General features: G+C 49.6%; 1 protein-coding gene across 1 annotated transcript; it reads left to right on the top strand.

Annotated features, from left to right (window-relative positions):
• The first annotated feature begins 6,230 nt into the window (after positions 1–6,230).
• On the top strand, positions 6,231–10,813 carry CST5 (cystatin D). The gene is made up of 3 exons (XM_032248166.1): positions 6,231–6,527; positions 9,122–9,235; positions 10,489–10,813. Exons 1-3 carry the CDS (start codon positions 6,243–6,245, stop codon positions 10,570–10,572), a joined length of 483 nt encoding a protein of 160 aa, XP_032104057.1. The 5' UTR covers positions 6,231–6,242; the 3' UTR covers positions 10,573–10,813.
• The last annotated feature ends 8,489 nt before the right edge of the window (positions 10,814–19,302 follow it).

Below are 19,302 nucleotides of genomic sequence, written 5' to 3'. Positions count from 1 at the left end.
GATCCTCCCCACTGTTGACATTTGGGCCGTATCACTCTATCTTTGGGAGCTGTGCTGTGCATTGCCTGATGTTTATCAGCATCTAGAACATCCGTCCCCTAAACCTGCTCCCAAGTAGTGACAACCAAAATGTCCCCAGACATTGCTAAGTGTGCTCTGGGAAGCACGTTTGGTGCCTCCTGCCCCAGGTTGAGAACCGCTGACCGAGGCCCCATGGCATTCAGGAGCAGTGAGGACAGGCTGCACTTGGGAGTTGCTTTCTAAATTCACCGCGGATTCTAGCCACTGATTCTAAGGTTGGATCAGAAAAGTGAAAGATAAATCTGGAACTTCTTGTTATATCAGAAAGTAAAAATCGACTCAAATTATGATTAAAACATGTCACAAGAATGCAGGAAGCTGCTTGAAGGGGGGCCCAATAGCCCACTCTGTGATAATTTACACATTGGAATAAATAGTGGTAATAGATTCTAACTCATTGAATAACACAAGAAACCATGAGTCAGATGGAGCTATGGAGAAACAAATGGCAAATAGGTAGGTAGATAGACAGATAGAAGAAAAGGGAATTTTTCTGTAGAGTCGAATGAATGCTGTCAATACATGTATAACAAGTGATGAAATTAGAAAGAACCCTTTCACAACAGCCATAATAACAATTGGTTCAAGCAACGATTATCATTGTGCTAAAGCTAGAAAGTGAAAATTTGATAAGAAGTAGAATATAATCCTATTTCAAAGCATTGCTGCATGAAATATTTGTTATTGATCAAGTGAAAAATAGCAGCTTTACGGTGGACTGGCACAGATACACTGCGACGGCCGGGGCCAGGCCGCTCCTGGGAGCTGGGCTCCTGAAATGCGATCGCGGACAGCGTTCACGTAAAAGTGTCCTCTCGCCTTCTTGAGGATGACAGGTCGGCTGGAAGCAGATGCTCACCGTTCCTGCTGAGCACGTTCCCAGCTTACCCCACCTGAATGCCGCCCCCCAGTGAACCCAGCAAGACCAGCAGAGGAGCCTCTGACTGCTCCAGAGGTGTGAGAATCCATGCATCCTGTGGCTTTCAGTCAGGAAGATTCTGGGTGGCTTCTGATGCAGCGGCAGGTGACTGACGAGCACAGGATGATCTGAACACCTCTCCCAGCAGAGCCACGGTCCACCCATGTGGGGTCCAGAGAGGGCAAATCTCCTCCTCCATAGACTGTGTGGTTTCTGCTGGTGTCTGCAACTGCCATGGGACACGTGGAGGGCAGCCCTTTCCTTCCGAAACCAACCTACACTAGATGGTCTCCATGGGGGACAGGTCTGTGGGCAAAATGATGATTGTAGCAACAGACATGCAGAACTGGTGGTGCCTGCAAGAAGTCCGTGATGATGTCATGGACAGGGGGGTGAGGCACTTCACTGCTGGAAGGCTGGCCTTGGTTGAGATAATTCAAGGCAATTGCAATAGGGTCAACACTCTCACAATAAGGTAGACTGAACTCAAGTCCAAATAGGAAAAGAGCAAGGGGGGATTTATAGCCAAGGAGCAGGGTGTGGCAGAAAGTGAGGACAAAATTACTAAGCAGAGACCTCAAAGGCAGGGGTTTCTGACTCAACTGACCAAACAGGATTCTTGCTAAAGGCAGGACACGGCCTTAGACGTCAAAGGTGAGGAGTTGATCAGACGTCAACGGTGATCAGATGCCGAAAAGAGCAGCATTCTCCCTAGAATGATTTAGCAGGATTCTTTTCTAAAACTGGGCAATGCAGACCTGGCAGGTAGGTGCTGGAGAGCAAGGTTGAGGCCTAGTGGAGAAGAAGGCTCAGAGGCGCCTAGAAGGTTCATTAGAGAGAGTCTTGTGGCTTCATCCAGCTCCTCTGTAACAGGAGGAGAGGGTAGGCAGGGCCACAGGAGGGGGCAGGCCTGTCCCGATGGCCCCTGGCTCCAGCTCCAGCACCCAGGGATTGAGTTCAACAGGATCCCAGGCAGGAACAGAATCCACTCTCCACAGTCACTGCACTCTGCTGAAGGAAATGATATTTAAGGTTACACAAACAATGACAGGGAAGTTCCAGCAGTGACCCGGATGGGGATGAGGAAAAAACTCTGATGACCCAGAGATGCCAAGGGGATTGCTTTCTCCTTCAGAGCCATCTGTTTTCTTCTGGGCCAGGCCCCTGCAGGCTGTGACCAGGGAGTCGGGGAAGTCCGTGGATGTACCAGCCAGCAGCCCAAGTTCCCAGCCCGACCTCTCCCTGTCCTCTCCACTTGGCTGTGGTTCTCCAGTCACTGCTCTGCTCAGAAGAATGGACTTCTTGAGAAAATAAATAGCAACACTGTAATCTAAAATCCTAAGAGCTGCTTACACCTTGATCCCTGAGCCTAAACTGCCCAAGGATTCTCTTCCCCCCATATAGGGCCAAACTATCAGACCTCAGATGCTGGGCTCTGCACCCCCCTTCTCCTGCAGGGGCTTCTGGCCTGCTTCCTGGTGAGTATCACGGTTCATAATAACATGGCATCATCCCCATCAGAGCTCAGATGCTTACCATCTGATGGTAATGGCGGACAGTAGGCTGGGGGCATCCCACATCCCCCACAGTTGGGAGCAGGGAGAGGGAAGGAGGAAAGGTGTGTAACGGACAAACCTGACCCCAGAGAATGCCCAGCACTCCATAAAGGAGGCTCTGGGCTTCGCCTTTAAGAAGCCACCAACTCCTGTGGCAGCTCAATCTCAACGCCCATCATGGACACTGATTGTTAGTTGCTCCAAACCTGGATGTGCAAAATCTCAACTCCTGGCCAACTTGATTCAACCACTTTTACTTCAGGTGGTGTTTATGTCCTTAGGTATTTATTGACCATAAGTTGTTTGGTGTTCCCCTTTATTGTTTATTTATTACAGAGAACTTCCGTCACTCACCTAATTTCTCACTCCACTAATTCAGTCATGGGATCAAGAAACACATGCAGCCTGGGAGAACACAGCTTTTTCTTTCGTCTCCCGGCAGAAGGGAAACATGATCACTCCTGGGCAGCTGGACTCCTCCAGGTTATAAGGGTGCTGGAGGCCCCAGGTTTGGTCCTGGGTCTACTGCTTCTCTCTGGGTCCCTGCTGGCCCATCCTTGGGGCTGTAGGCTATGGGAACTATGGCTCCATCTTTTCTTCTTTTTTTTGAGAAGGGATCTCACTGTGTTGCACAGTGTGGTCTGGAACACCTGGGCTCAAGAGATCCTCCTGCCTCAGTCTCAAGGGTCGCTGTAAGGTATGGTATAACACTGAGCTACTGTAAATTTCAACCACGCTTAAGCGTCACTGCAGAATCAAACACATCTTGCAGGTTTTGAACCACCAGACACTACCACTTACAAAGCACCTCACCTTTCCATATACATGACACACAGGGAAGGCAAAACATTTGCCCAAAGTCACCCAGCAGCTGGAGCAGCTGTCCATCTACCCTAACCTTCCACTTCCCATCACCCATACTGGATGCATCTCTTGTGGCTCCAGAGAACGTCCTACACGGGGGTCTGTTCCACTGAGATTACAGTGGTCACTGTATCAGGCCTGTTGACCCTCCCCGTGGCTCGCTCCAGTGTCCTGCAGAGGATGACCACTGGTGGTGGCGTCATATACAGGAAAGCAGGCCAGCACTCCAGCCCCCACCCCACACTCCACCCGCCACCACACATGTGTTATGTGGATGACCTGCACCTTCTTCCTAACGACAAAACACAGGAGAGATTTGTGTGTCTTTCAGCTTACCCTCTGCACAACACATCCTCCTGAGACTCCAGCCCCAGTGGCCAGGGAAGGTGGGAGCCACAGAAGAGACCCAACTCCTACACTTGGGAGGTGACCATTCTGCTCACAAGCACCTGGCCAGGGGCTGTCCTCCCTTTCTCTGTCTGGGGATCTCCTCCCCACTTTCCTGTCTCATAGGAAGCATCATGTGCAGCCCTGTTTGAAGACCTTCCCTCCGTCTCCCAGCAGTAAACACTATGCCTGGGACACCTGCTGTGTCTGGTGGGGTGCATGGCTTTTCTAGGGGTGCTGGATTCACAGTGGGGTGAGAAGACCACTGGGCCTTGGGTAACCAGGTCCCCAATTCTAACACTGAACATGAACCCATCAGTAATGTTGTTTCCACCGTTGAGTTCCTGCCGATCCAGCCCAGCCATGGCCGAGCCCCAGGATCACAGCGGGTCTGGGCTGACGCTGGCCAACCCTCACCTCCACCACTCCCAGGAGAGTCCTCTGGGTGCCCTGCAAAGGCCCAGGGTTTCTGTGTGTTTCTGGTCAAGCCTGCCACCTCACCATAAGGGCATCTGCCACAGGGTCACCTTCAGGCCTGTAGGGTGGGGTTGAGAGAACACGGGGAGCAGCTGTCTGCTCAGAGCCCCTCCCCACTCCCCACTCCTGGAGTCACATTCCAGCCCAGGCCGGCAGCCTCCCAAGCTGGGGGCTCTGACCACCCACAGGGCACCCAGCTGGCCACGTCCTCAGTCTGGGGAGAAGGAGAACTCACAATCCCGGCAATGAAGCAACTCGGGGGCTGCTGGAAAGCCAGGCTGAGCAAAGGACAAAGACACCTCGGGGCTCGGACTGCAGGACTCATTCCTGGGAAGCTAAGGACAGGCGACAAAGGAGTCTACAGGGCTGGATGGGAGCTGCCAGGGCGGGGTGGGCACGAGGGTGGGCTGCAGAGGCAGCAGGACAGCATGTGGGGCAAGGCAGGAGTTACGGGTCTGGACAAAGTGGTGACTCGGGTGTATGCATTTATGAAATCTCTCGGGTCAGACACATACAATTAGGCATGTTATTGTATATAAATTCTACCTTATTCAAAGGGATTTTTAAAATGTTACACGAGTTTTCCAAGCAGTGCACAGAGGACCAGTGCGGGCAGCATGGCTTCTAGAGAGGAGGAACAAGAGAGGCCCGTGGGCTCCCACATTCATCCTGCGGCTGCTGATCCCTCTCCTGACACCCCCATGGGGGTCTCCCTGCACCTTCCACCCAGCTCACCCACAGTTATGGTGAGATTCCAGGTCGTTCCCTTCCCTGCTTACACCCCCTCCAGGAGCTTCCTCTTGGAGCAGACCTGCCCAGCCCCACCTCAGGGCTTTGCACTGGCTGTTCCCCGCTGCCTGGGGCTTCTCAACCTGTCCAGTCTCACAGAGACCTCCCTGACCAGGGTCCAGTGGCACCCATCTCTGTCTCACTGAACGACTATAATTCCCTAATCTAAATTATCGATGACCACTCCTGTCCTCCCACATAACCTAAGGGGCTGGGCTATGCAGTCCCACAGACACCAGCAGCCACTGGTGGCAACAGGGCACTTGAAATGGGGCCAGTCCAAATGACACTTGGTCTAACTGTAAAAAATACACAGGGAACTTCAAGACATTACACAGAAACAAAAGAATGTTTACTAGCTCCTTAAGAATAGTTCTTATGTGTTGAAAGTATTTTGGACATATTAGGTTAACGTCGAAATACTAAAATGACTTTCAGCTGTACCTTTTAACCTTTTCAACTGTGTCTCCCAGAAAGTTTTAAGTTGCTCCTGGGTTTTTGTCCCATCTCTGCTGGGCAGCAGCTCTGCAATATCATGTCCAGGGCTCCACTGTCCAGACTGCCTGGCGCAGGCGGAAGCTGGTGACAGGTTCGTTTACTGAACAATGACGAGTTATGACAAGAGAACCTGATGACCTTTTCCCAAAAGTTAATTACTGTATGTTTGGCAAAGAAGTTCCCTAGATCAGTGCATGGGCAAGGTCATCCCGGAGCTTCTGAAGCAGGCTACCTGCTCCAGGAATTCCCAGACCGTGACCATGTGCTCTTGGATACCCCTCACATCTGAAGCCTTAGGAGACCGAGCCCTGTATTTCTCTCCTTCCTGAGGAAATAGGCAGTCATCAGGTTTTGCAGCCCGGGGAGCAGTGTCACCTCTCTGGAGCCCAGGGTGAGCCAAGCTTTTGAGCACTGGGGAAGAGGGGCAGGGCTGGGGGGAGTTTGCAGTGAGGACAGGAGTGAGGAGGAGGAGGAGAAGGAGGTGTGGGAGGAGCAAAGGGAACTTAGGAGAGAGGGAAGTGGTTGGGATGGAAAGGGACATGCAGACAGAGGAGGAGGGGTAGAAAGATGGGGAGAAGCCAGGGGCAGGGCCAGGGAACAGGTGGGGTTGGTGCACCCAAGTAGGATAAAAGCACAACTGCCTTCTGGCCTGGGCTTCCTGCCTCAGGCTCATGCTTCTTTGCTCTCAGGGAGCTCCAGCTCCTTGCTCTGTGTCCCAGCAGACCATGGCCTGGCCCCTGAACACCCCACTGCTGCTGCTGACTGTCTTGATGATGGCCCTGGCCGGGAGTGCCTCAGTCCAATCTGGGACGGCCGTATCAGGTGGCGTCCATGCAGCAGACCTCAATGACAAGAGTGTGCAGCGTGCCCTGGACTTTGCCATTAGTGAATACAACAAGGACAGTAAGGATGAGTACTACAGCCGCCCCCGGCAGGTGATGGCTGCCCAAAAGCAGGTGGGTGCTGCCCCCACCCCAGGGGTCCTAAGTCCCACCCCCGAGAGCATTCCCCCCAAATCAACATTATCTAAAGCTTAGACTCATTCAGCTTTCCCTGACTGTCCACTGCCGGCCTTCATGCCCTAGGTCTCTCCCAGGACATGAGGGCATGAGTTCAGCCCTGTCCTGTCCCCTTGGCCTCCTTTAACCTGTAGCAGCTGCTGTGTCTGTGCCATGATGTTGACATTTGCCAGGGTCCAGCAGGTGCAGATGGGACTGTACCAACTCCGGGTGGGCTTGGCGCTGCTCAGGATGAGATCCAGGCCATGAGGCTCATCTTCCTCCCTGAGTCCTCTCCACAGGGGCCACATGGGAGCCTAGTCCCTGTCTTGCAGAGCCCTGCTTCTCTCTTCAAGTGACACCCTGGGCACCGCCCCTTAGGACTGGTGGCCTTCACCCTCAGGCTGGCTGACCACCCCTTATAGCCCAGGGCTGCTGAATTCCTGCTCAGGGATAGCACACCTGACTCTGCCTTTGTCAGCTGATGCAGAATTAGACCTCAGCCAGATGAGGACAGCAGTCACCTGAACAAGGGCGGACTGATGGGTCAGCTCTTGGAAGTGCTTGACTTTACTGCATCTTGTTAAGTCTCTAAGGAATGCCAAATTTTCTTTTTGTGACTGGAGACACGAGATAAAATTGGTCTTGGAAGATGGGGGATGGATGGCCCTTGGGGGCTGACTTGCAGGTGCTGCACTCCAGGAAAAAGCAGCAGAGGAGAGGAGGGCTCAGGTCAGGAGGGAGCTTCAGCAGGGCTACAGGGCCCAGCATGTCCTATGTCCAGTGGCAGAGCAGCAAACAGTAACACAGCGATCACAGGGCTGTGTGGACTGCCAGCCTTTAGAGCTCCTCCACCTTCTCTTCGAAAGTCATGGGAGTCCGGACCAGCATGTTTCTCCTCCTGCAGCTCTCTCCCTGCACACGAGGAGCACTCCCTGGTGCTGTGGTGTGTGACCTGTGCCTCCCGCTCCAGTGTGACACTCACTTGCAGTGAAGCACAGAATGATGTAGATTGTTGGGCCCTGGAGCCTGTGTTAGAGGAGCAACGAGGGATCACAGGACTTGCACGTGGTTCCACAGGGCAAGGCCTAGCACCCCAGTCCCAGGGTCCCTCATTGCTAGAGATAAAATACTTGTTCTTAGGTGCTACAAGGAAAAATTCACATTTAGACAAACTGTTTTATTAGTAAGGCAATTTTACTTTCTGCAGAAAGGGTGCTACTCGTCAGTAATCCTGCCACAAGAGCACACTGAACAAAGGAAAGGCAGTAATATTCATCTTTTACACACTGGGTCTTTACCACTGTGTCTTATCTTTGTTGGTGGGAGCTGGACTTCACAGTCTAAGCTAAACTTGATTGGCTGACAACTTACAACTTTCTTAAATAGGTAAAAGCAATGTAGAGCAAAGGAAAAGAGGAAGTTGCTTGTACAAGGACTTAGAAAGGTAATAGCATTTCTAAACAAGGAAGAGGCATGGGCTGCAAACTGGGACCGGCCTGAGCATGTTCAGAGCAAATACGTTGGTTAAAGTACAAGGACATAGAGTGTATTTATGTTTCTTGTCTAACAGCTACATAGGATAGGGCTTAACAAAGAGTTATTGGCAAACACACACACACACACACACACACACACACACACACACACACACACACGGAGGCTTTGAAGGAAGTTAGTCTTTAAAATAAACTATTTCTAACATTTATTCTTTATTCTTTAACAAGAAAGGAAACTCTGATGAGGACTTTTTACTTTCCACATTCATTGCATGCTTTGCCACAGTTGTGACAGGTCACGTCTGGGGGTGGCACTGTGCAGAGAAAGGATTCAGTTTTCTTCTGAAGTCACAACTGTGAGACATGCAGGTGTGTGACTCACTTTAGAAATCAAACTGCCACCAAAATCACACCTGGAATGTGGGCGCTAGGGAGGCAGTCTCTTTCTTGTTGGCCTAAAACATCCAAGTATGTGAAGCCTCTTATTTCCTGATGTAAATGAGCTGTAAATAAATCTGGGTAAATAGAGGGAATGAGGTGCTGTCTGGGCTGAATGAGCTGGAAGTTAGCTCCTGGCATTCAGGTGACAGCCTTCCTGGGATGGCTGCAGTGTCCCTGCCCCCTGAGCACAGGTAGCAGAATTCAGTTAATCCTTTGCTGTGGGAAGGAGCATTCTCTTGGGGCTTAGACCCCGCCCTGCACACCTGGCACCAGGACTGTTGCTTTGTCCCACCCTGGCTGGCTGCCCAGAGCTGTGCCTTCCGTTCCTGAGCCCAGTGAAGGAGGTTTTAGGTCCTGGCTTCATCTGCCCTGCTCCTGCTTCTCCTCCTACTGGGCTGCATGACACACTTTGTTTGAGTTACTCAGAGAAAAGAAGTTACCAGGGAGACCTGGGACACGGTACCCCTGCCAGTGGCTCGTGTGCCTTTTGGGTGACAGTGTGGGCAGCATGAAGCCCCAGGCAAGCCCAGTGACTCAGTCACAGTGAAGTGCCTGTGTGTGCATGAAACTGACAGCGTGCTGTCCCTGCCTCCTGCTCTTCCTTACTTGTAGATCGTGGGTGGGGTGAACTATTTCTTCAACGTGAAGTTCGCTAGAACCACATGCACCAAGTCCCAGCCCAACTTGGACAACTGTCCCTTCAATGACCAGCCAGATCTGAAAGAGGTATGTGCCTGATGTGGGTCAGGGGCATCAAGCACGGCAGAGCTGTGTGTGCTTGTGTGCGTGTGTGAGTGTGAGTGTGTGCCTGTACTCCTGCACACATTCAGGAGGGCACGTGTGCAAGTGTGCAGATCTCTGCAGAGCCACGCATGCAAGGATGTGTTCATGTGCATAGGAACATGCATGTGTGTTTGGCACACACGTGCAGATGTGTATTCTGAAGTGAAAAAAATGCATTTGTGCATACGGAGTTTTGTGTGTGCGTGAATGTATGTGTGGGGTGGTATGCACATGCGGGTATGCATGTGGAAAGGTGCGTGTGTGTACACACATGAGGAAGGTGCACAGGAGTGTGTGTGCACGTGTGTGGATGTGTGGAGTATATGGGTTCACATATAGATTCTTGTGGGTGAGGGTTGGTGTGAGCTTATGTAGATGCTTATGTGTGTGCAGTCAGAGTGGTGTAGGGCGGGGTGATGAATCTGATTTGCTAAGCAGGCTTTAGCTTGGGAATGGGGGTAGTGGGAGCTCCACCCTGTGTGCTTTGGGGTGTTGCCTGCTGGGCTAGAGGAGGCAGGGGCCGGGCTGGGTTCTAGGAAGAGGCAGTTGCAGTGCTGGGATCTGGGAAGAGAGACGGGGCTCTGTCTAATCCCAGCCGCAGGCCCCTGCCAGTAGCCACAGCCAAACTGCGCCTATTAGAGGGAATTAAATGCCTCTTAGCTGAGAAACCCTGGACCTGCCCCACCTCACCCAACACCAGCCTCTCCAAGGACCTGGGATTTCTCCTCAGGTCTCTGCTCAGGGGAGAGCCACAACACTGTCCTTGTCATCTCCTCGTCACCTCTGGCACATTGAGTTGCAACTTCCCGTTCCCTGGGTTCTTCCCTCCATCCCCTCTTGGTGCTGGCCTGGGTGCTGGAGGTGGAAGGAGCTGGGGGCAGTGAGCCGCCTCCCCGTGCCTGCACCCTTGGGTCTCCCAAGGCCTTGCACAGGCTGCTCCTCACAGAGCTGTGCTGGGGCAGGAATCCTGTAGGCTGGGTGAGGGCCCAGTGCCACCTGGGGACTTGGATCCTTGGGAGGGGCAATCAAACAGTCATTGTCCAGCTGGGCTTGGTGCCCAGGAACTTGGCAGGCGTGGGTCGGTGGGGGGCCCAGTGTCTCATCTCCACCCATTCTCACCCCCATTCTGATGTCCTGTTCCTGGGCATCTTTTGCTTTAACTGTAACCCACACGGATTCTCTCTCTCTTTTCACAGGAGGAGTTCTGCTCTTTCCAGATCTACGAAGTTCCTTGGGAGGATAAAATTTCCATGGTGAGCTACAAGTGCCGAAAAGTCTAGGGGTCTGTGCCAGGCCAGCCGCACCGACCACCTCTGTAGTCTCCCACCCCTGGACTGGTGACCCCCGCCCTGGGGAAGGTCTCCCCCACGCTCCTGCACCAGGATACAGAGAAGGTGACAGGAGGCCTTTGTTGCTCGGCAGGGGGCACTGCCCTCCCCGCTTCCTTCTTGCTTCTCACAGCCCCTGTGTGCCCCGCACACCCCACCCACCCACCTCCTGCAATAAAATAGTAGCATCGCCTCCCTCTGAGTTCTTGGCTGTCTGGGCATGTGCACACAGGCGGGGTTTCCACAAAGCCTCCTGGTTCTGCTGCTGTGCAGATTAGAGGAGCATCTGGGAGCTGACGCGGCCACAGCAAGGCCATCTGAGGAGCTGCTGCCACTTTAGGAGACCTGAGCCTCCGAACAGGGAGAGAGCAGCCAGGGGCTGAGAACCCAGGCCTTCAGCCGCAGCAGCCCCTGGTGAGGGGTCAGGGAGAGACGGGAGCCCAGGCTGCTGCCCCGGAAGAGCTGGGCTGCTGCTTTGGTCTGAGCTCCTGGTGACACCAGGAGGAGGGGCTGGCTGTGTTCACAGGCAGGGGCCAGGCCTCGGAGGAGCTGGCCAGGCTGTGGATTCCATCTGTGCCTGCAGAGCTGAGCAGACTCCAGGGACTCAGCTTCTCTCCTCCAGTCCCCTAGACACTAAATACATAGCAATGGATGTGTGCTTCTTTCCTCAGGAGACTGGGCCCTTACATGGAAACAAAGTCCAAAAGAGTGTGTGTGTGTGTGTGTGTGTGTGTGTGTGTGTGTGTGTGTGTGCAGACTGATGGGGAGAAATGCCAACCAGATTGGACATGGGCAAGATCACACAGAGAAAGCAGCGCCGGCTGTCATCCGTCCTGGGAGGGTGTGCTCCAGGATAGGCGAGTGTGCCCTAGGAAGGTTTTGGCAATTCACACCCACCGACCCATTCTCTGGACTTGAAGTTTTAAAAAGTCCTCACGTCAAACTTAATATTAGGGATAGAGAAGTTAAAACGCAAATGGGACTGGCATGCAGTGGTCTGTTTTTTTCCAAGGGGGATGTTTCAATTAATAAAAGACATCTTCATGTCAGCATCATTCATGGAATAGTAGATATCTGTACCTCACACAGGAGGCTACAGTCCTAAGACACATGGCCCCGACCCACGTGGCCCTTCTGTTTGCTATTTTAGTTCAAAAAGAGGGGGTGCAGCCCTCAAGGCAGGTGCCTCTGGCCCAGGGCTCTGAAATACCTTCCCCACTCAGAGCTGCATTGACCAAGCGTGGCTGCCATGAACAGTGAGGGGGAAATGATGAGGGGAGGGCTGAAACAGCCCTCAGACCAACACCCATGCGCTGCGCCTAGGAAGCCAGGAGGAGGGGGTCTGGCAGGGAGGGTGGGGAGCATCTGCTTCCATTTCCTTCCACGTCCACAGTGGTTTTTCAGCCAGGTCGTTTTTCATTGTCTCCTCCCTATGTCCGCATTTTAAAAACTAACAAATGCTGACCGTCTATTGGTACGGTTGATATGCCTGCATATGCTCAGCAGCACGTTAACTTCAAGTGAATCAGGAGTTGATTTTCAGCGTAAGGGGTTTCCCCCTGCTCTCTGAGTGGCAACAGCCATTTGGTATTCAACACATTTTTCCTTTTTTTTTCATGACACTGAATGGTAGATCCTCTCTCAGCTAAACTGTGAGCTCCTGGGGAAAAGAGAAGGAATGTTCGCTCACATTCCCTAAGGAGCATTTACTAGCAAAGAGTTCACCATCTGTGGACACAGTGATTGCAATTCGCAGGGAGACTCCCACTGGCGTTAGAGTGCTCCATCTCTTTCATTCTCCTGTATTCTACTCCCATTGAATGTAAGGAGGAGGTAGCCTGCTGCTCAGTTACATGGAAAGTAAGAAACCACCATGAAGAGGTTGGTATGCGTTTAACTTTGGCACAAGCCCAGAGCATTGCATCCGCATGTCAGCACCCATACTTAGACATTGAAATGGTGTGCAGCCACTGATCTCATTAGGAATCTGGTGAAAATTCTAGAAATGGTGTGTGTGTGTGCACACTCCTACATGAACACATTCATAAGCTGCAGAGAACGATGGAGTTTCTACAAGCTCTCGATGAACTGGCATATTAAGGGACTTTGTTCTGGAAACCTGACCAGCCCACCTCCTGCCTGCCCCTGAGGGCAAAGACTAAAAGTTTCAGGCAATGAACTTCCCAGCCTTCCTCACCCCTGGGGAAATACAGCTCAGGTCCAGCCAACAACTGCCAATCACTCGGCAGTTTACTAAGGGAGTATCTGCTGGATAAACAGAGAAAAGCCTCTGAAGAGAGTTCTCTCTCTCTCTGTCTCTCTCTCTCTCTCTCTCACTGTCTCTCTCCCCAGCCTCCTCTCATGCCCCGTGACCTCCTCCTGCTCCTGTTCCTCACGTCTCAGGCTGTAGTGTGGGACAGGATGCCTCGGGCTGTGGTGTCCGCCTTTCACTCATGAGCAGTGTGCTCAAGAACAAGAGCCCAAGGAACGATGGAGAAGATGGAAGGAAACCACCTGGGCCCCTGCTGAGGACGCTGCACTAACTCTGTGAACACCACCCCACGGCCTTTGGTAAATGACCAGTGTCATCATGGGCAAGGTGGCCACTGTTTCTGAAGAGCCCGACTACCTGCAGCCAGGATGCTCCTAGGCGCGATGGAGCAGACACATCACTAAGTGTCAGTCCCAGAGCCAGGGTGGCAAATGAAGCTTACTGTGTGACAAGAACATGATTTAGCTGAAAATTACATGGCCTGACACCTTATCCCCAGGCTACCTCCCACTTATTTACTTAAGAGTACAAGGGGTTTCTGGTACCTCCTCAGCCTTCCTCATCAGGAGGATCAAAGAAAATTATGTGAGTGAAAATATTTCAGCAAGTCCAACACGGATGGACACTTTGGTTTGTGTCTCACTAAGGATGAGAAGGGGAAAAGAGATCCAGCTGAGCAAGAGGTTTTTGAGAACAGGTAACTTTCCAGATGAAGCACTGGTTTTCTTCAGCAGGTCTCAGGTGTGAGAAGCTCTGAATCGTCTGTTGAAGGGAGATAGCCAATCTCTAACCAAAAATGTTCCAAACGTTTACAGACCTGAGACTCACTGCAGTTGAAAAGGCAGGATATTTGCCGTGTGGGTCTTAAATCCACCAGCTCTACGTTAGCATGACTGGAAACAGATTCAGATGGGATTCATGGGCAAGCGGCTGCCTGACGCACGTGCTGGGGAGGCAGGGATGTTGGGTGGTGCAGCTCATTAGAGGCCACAGCCAGGCCCATGGGGAGCTCTGCAATGGGGATGGCCTCAGAGTGGTAGCGGGCAAAAGAGTCAACACTTTGTACCCCCCTATAGACCTATTATTCAAAATAGGCAATTCCAGGAGGGGCATGAACTTGGACAAAGGAGGTTCCTCCAACTCAGATCAATGCCTGCAGAAGGACTCAGCTGTGAAACCTCAGTGGCCACACTCCCAGCAGCTGAGAGAATACGGTCTCACTGGTGAAGGGAAAACTGGGGGAGGGAGACCCACTGAGAGAGCAAGGGATGCAGTAATCTCTAGGCTACTCAGTTAACTCGTGTATCCAATGGGAAGAATTATAACCATTATTGCACATGGTCATTTAAGAAATAAATGAAAAAGTGCCTTTGAAAAGTGACATTGAACCCTGCTTTATGTTACGTAATTATTGGCTAGTAAGATCTGCACACAGCAAAGGGGATAGAATGAGTGACACCTGGCAGCATTTCACACGCCCCCATGTGGAGCCCAAATTGTTACGCAGCAAGTGCCTCTTCACCAGCTCTTAGATGCCTTGTGTCGCACTGAGTCCTGGGAATAAAAAGACACAAAAAACATGACCTCCTGCAAATGCCAAGAGGTGTACTACTGAGTTAGCTAAAAACACGGGAAAGGAAAAAACAAGATTAGTCTTATTTGTAAAAGTTTTCTTCATGTGTCTAGAAAGCTCAGAAGAATCAAGTTAAATGTTATGAAAATCAATACAGGCATTTGGCAACATGGCTGAATGCCTGGCAAAAACCCAAACATCAATAGTTTTCCTAGAAGCTAGTACAAAGTAATTGGAATGTGTGAAGAACAAAATCTCGCTTCTAGAGGCAAGAAAATGGACAGCAATGTTTTTAAAGAGAAAGGTACTTTGTAAAATAATGTTCCATAACAATGTTATTCACTACAGCCAAATGTAGAAGCAACTCAGATATCCTTTGACAGGTAAATGGAAAAAGAAAGTCTGATATACCCATACAAGGAAATATTCTTCCACCTTAAAAAGAAAGAAAATTATGACACATGCCATGATATGAATGAACCTTGAGGAAATTATGCAAAAGTAAAATAAATCAGACAAGGAAAGGACAAATACTTGTCATCCAACTTATACGAGCTAGCTTCAGTAGCCACATTCACAGAGACTTAGAGTAGAATGGTGGTTATCAGGGCTTAGGAAATAGGGAAATGGGTAGTTAATGTTTAATGGGTACAAAGTTTCAGTCTGAGCGGCAAAAAATTCTGTAATTGAAGAATGGGGATATTTGCACACTGATGTGATGTACTTAACGCCAGAAAACTCTGCAATTAAATACAGCTAAAATGGCAATTTTCATGTTAGATATATTTTATCATAAAATATTTTTAAAGACATGAGCAAATGCTTTGTGAAAAATAAGAAAAATTTACGGAGAAGAGAGAGAAAATAAATTATATGACTAGATCTTATATTTTTGTATGGGAAGAACAAGTAAGGTGAAGATTTCAAATGAAGCTATAGTTAATTGTGTTCCATTCAAAATACGTGATAATAATTTTGAAGACACTAAAAGTCATTTGGAAAAATAAACAAGAATAACTAAAAATATTTGGAAAATGACTCGTGATGAAGCAGAAGCGTCCAAGAGAAGCAGAAGTCTCTGACACCAAACTAGGAAAGAAGAGGTGATTTATTCGGCTGGGAGCAAGGTGACATAGTTGTCTAACAGCCAAGCTCACCTAACAAAGAGACGCTCTGCCTTTATATAGGCTTACAACTCTAGATATTACACGTCAAAGGGTTTTGGGTTTACAGTTTTAGAAATTACATGTGAGGCCTAGTGCAGTGGCTCACGCCTATAATCCCAGCACTTCGGGAGGCTGAGGTGGGTGGATCATGAGGTCATAAGATCCAGACCATCCTGGCCAACATGGTGAAACCCCGTCTCTACTAAAAATACAAAAATTAGCTGGGCGTGGTGGCGTGCGCCTGTAGTTCCAGCTACTTGTGAGGCTGAGGCAGGAGAATTGCTTGAACCCGGGAGGCGGAGGTTGCAGTGAGCCGAGATCGCGCCACTGCACTCCAGCCTAGCGCCTGGAGACGGAGCAAGACTCCGTCTAAAAAAAAAAAAAAAAAGATCGATGGAGTAGGCATGGGGTGGGGTTCAATCTTGTTTAGGTAAAAACAACGCCTTCCGGAAAGATTCCCCCATACTACACCTGCAATCTGACCTATAGGAAGGCGATTAAGGAGGCGCCAGTCGACCAGTCCTTTCTTCTACTGAAATGCAGTGTGGAAGTCAAGGGGGAGGTGATCCTAGATGCTTGGGTCTCTTTCCTCACTGATGTCTCATATTAAAATATATTCTAGAATTAAAAGAATGTGATGATGATGTGAAGTAAACACTGCACACAAATCTGTTGGTTGTTGCCTGTCGTGGCAGTCAGTTCATAGCCTATTTCAAGAAGCACCATGTGCTGAGTGCCCTCGTGGTGCTGGGTGCTGGGAAGGCTGCCGACAGCAACAATCCCCAGGGGTGGTCGGCTGTCATGCCAGGCACCACCAAGGAGGAGCCCGCCCCAGCCTAGGAGGATGGAGGTCCGAGGGAGGGGGGCTTCCTCTGAGTGACGGCACCTGTGCTTAGACTGTGGACGAGGAGTGAGAAGGGGGAAGAGACTCGAGGCAGGAGTTTCAGAAGGAAGGCTAGAAAAGAGGCTGGGAGGGCACAGTCTGGCAGGGGTCTGCAGGACTCCCTTGTGGAGGGTTTGGTGTGGGAAGTGCAGGCTGGAGTGAGCAGTGCCTTGTGCCCAGCAGGGCCTGTGAGCTGCACTAGTAAGGTCAAGGGTGATTGCCCTATAGAACTTTTCAGCAGAGAACAAAATATTGAAAGGGGTGTTTGAGAGACAGCACTTGGAGAGTTGGGGGAAATGCATCAGAGAAGGTCACGGGTTATTCTGTCAGTTGTGATGACACAGGTGAACCTGGAGGACATTATGTTAAGCCAGACAGAGAAAGACAAATATCACATCATCTCATTTGTATGTGGACTCCAAAAAGTCGGTTTATAGAACCCGAGAGTAGAATGGTGGGAGAATGGTGATGACCAGGGGATGGAGCAGGGGGGATGCTGAGCAGATGTTGGCCAACACATCTGCATTTCTTAATATAGAAGAACATTATAATATATTAGAAAGAAAAGATAAAATAATCTATTTGGCATTACTTGATCTATAAAGAGAGAGAGAGAAAGACAAGAAAATATTAACAATGATTATTTCTGGATATGAGGGGCAAAAAAGGCCTGACAGCTTCAGAGGCAAGGCTGTGGAGCCAGTGGAACTTTCATACCTTGGTGGGAATGTAAGATGGTACAGGTGAAGAGGGAGACCCAGGCATCTGAGATCAACTTCCCCTTTGACTATCACATTGCATTTCAACAGAAGAAAAGGCTGGCTGGCACCTCCTGTTTCACCCTCCTGTAGATGGCAGGCTTGGTCTTGGGGAAACTCTCCGGAAGACACTATTTTTACTTAAAACAAGATCAAACTAGAAATCGTTTAACATGTGAGTCCTAAAACTCTAAACCGGAACGCTTTCATATGTGATTCCTGAAGCTGTAAACCGAGACCCTTTTCATATGTGATCTCTAAAGCTATAAACCTAAGATACTTCTACATGTAATATCTAAAGTATAATCCTATATAAAGGCAGAACCTTCCTTTGTTAGAAGAGCTGAATTTGAATAAATCATTTCCTCAGCTCCTGGCTGTAATAAACTCCTTCCTCCTGTATTCAGTGTTCAAGAGATCTGTTTCCTGTGGCCTTTCTTGCTACACAATCACTTTAAAAATGTTTGTTATAAACTTAAATATACAGTAGCCCCACTGATTTTTGTGTGAATGCAAGAGCATTTGTTATACATGTTCTTTATACATTTGTTATAAAAAGTGGAAACCGACAGTCTTAAAGGGAGCCAAGAGTCGAGGTGCATTCAGACAGAGCAATGGGAAATGTGGAAATATATGGGTATTGGGCACCTGCATTTCCCAGTGGCTGGGAAAGAGCATGGGGTCTCAGAGCTGCAAGAGGCTTTTGGAATCTGAAGTTACCAACTGAGTGTGAGAACTAAGTGACAGAGCTTCCATCCTGGGTGCCTGGTTGCTGGTGAGCTGATCGCATGAGATAGTGAGTTCGTTTGTGGAGGCCTTGAACTTGATTTAAGCTTCCCAAAGAGCTGGAAGTACAGATGTGAAATTAGAAGTTGGGCCACATTTATATATACTATATCATATATATACATATAATACATTATATATAAATACAGATCATATATTTAATATATATTATCTATATGAAAGATGCCTTTAAAAGACAGGAAAGCAAAATGAAAAACACTCTGAGTTGTGGGGAAGGAAGAATAAAATTTTGGTGCACAAATTACAAAATGTAGAGGAAATGGGCTGGGTACAGTGGCTCTCACCACAATCCAAGCACTTTGGGAGGCTGAGGCAGGCAGATCATTTGAGGTCAGGAGCTCCTGACCAGGCTGGCTAACATGGTGAAACCCCATCTGTACTAAAAATACAAAAATTAGGGCATGGTAGTGCATGCCTTTAATCCCAGCTACTTGGGAAGCTGAGGCAGGAAAATAGACCCAGAAGACAGACTTTGCAGTGAGCTGAGATCATGCCACTGCACTCCAGCCTGAGTGACAGAGTGAGACTCTGTTGGGAGCATTTGAGAGCAGGCCCTAAGCCTGGTATAAACAGGACTTGAAGAAACTGCACATAAACAGAATATCTATAGCACTGTGACATCCTCGTGATGGCAGTGGCGGACATTACTAGAGGTGTTGGTTTACTGGGGGGCTTCTGAACCATAAACAATAGCATGAGAGACACATGCCTTAACGACATGTTCCAGCTGCAGTAAATAAGCATGCCAGAGCCTGTTTCTTGCCACTAGTCAAGAATGCTTTGTTCTCTTGGAAGAATACTTTTAGTTAAGTGATAATTATCACTTGCTTTCTGTCACTAAATGTGTGGATCAGACTCTGTTTGAGGCTCTTGCTGGGAATGCTGAGGCCCCGTGTCTGTCCCATACCTCTTTGCTCTTTATCTCTGTGTCTGTTTCTTAATTCTTTCAGCACCGCCTGGATTGGGGTCTCTGCAACCGAGATGGTCTCGGCAAGACTCTGTCTCAAAGGAAAAAAAAAAGAAAACAGAGAAGAAATGGATAAATTCCTGGAAACATACATTCCTCTAGGATTGAACCAGGAAGAAACAGAAATCCTGAACAGACCAATAACAAATAGTAAAACTGAATAAGTAATTAAGAAAAAAAACAAACTCTCAACAAAACAAAGCCCAGAACCAAACAGGTTCACGGGTGAACTCTATGAGACGTACAAAAAGGAAGT

This window comes from Sapajus apella, unplaced genomic scaffold (assembly GCF_009761245.1).
Source record: "Sapajus apella isolate SASKATOON/1434 unplaced genomic scaffold, GSC_monkey_1.0 scaffold65, whole genome shotgun sequence".
NCBI classification, from domain to species: domain Eukaryota; kingdom Metazoa; phylum Chordata; class Mammalia; order Primates; family Cebidae; genus Sapajus; species Sapajus apella.
This window is presented reverse-complemented; position numbering and strand designations above follow the sequence as displayed.

Coding starts and splice junctions, on each gene's coding strand:
- CST5 (XM_032248166.1), top strand. CDS start 6,243: ATGCTTCTTTGCTCTCAGGGAGCTCCAGCTCCTTGCTCTGTGTCCCAG. Junction 6,528..9,121: donor TGATGGCTGCCCAAAAGCAG/GTGGGTGCTGCC, acceptor CCTTACTTGTAG/ATCGTGGGTGGGGTGAACTA. Junction 9,236..10,488: donor ACCAGCCAGATCTGAAAGAG/GTATGTGCCTGA, acceptor CTCTTTTCACAG/GAGGAGTTCTGCTCTTTCCA.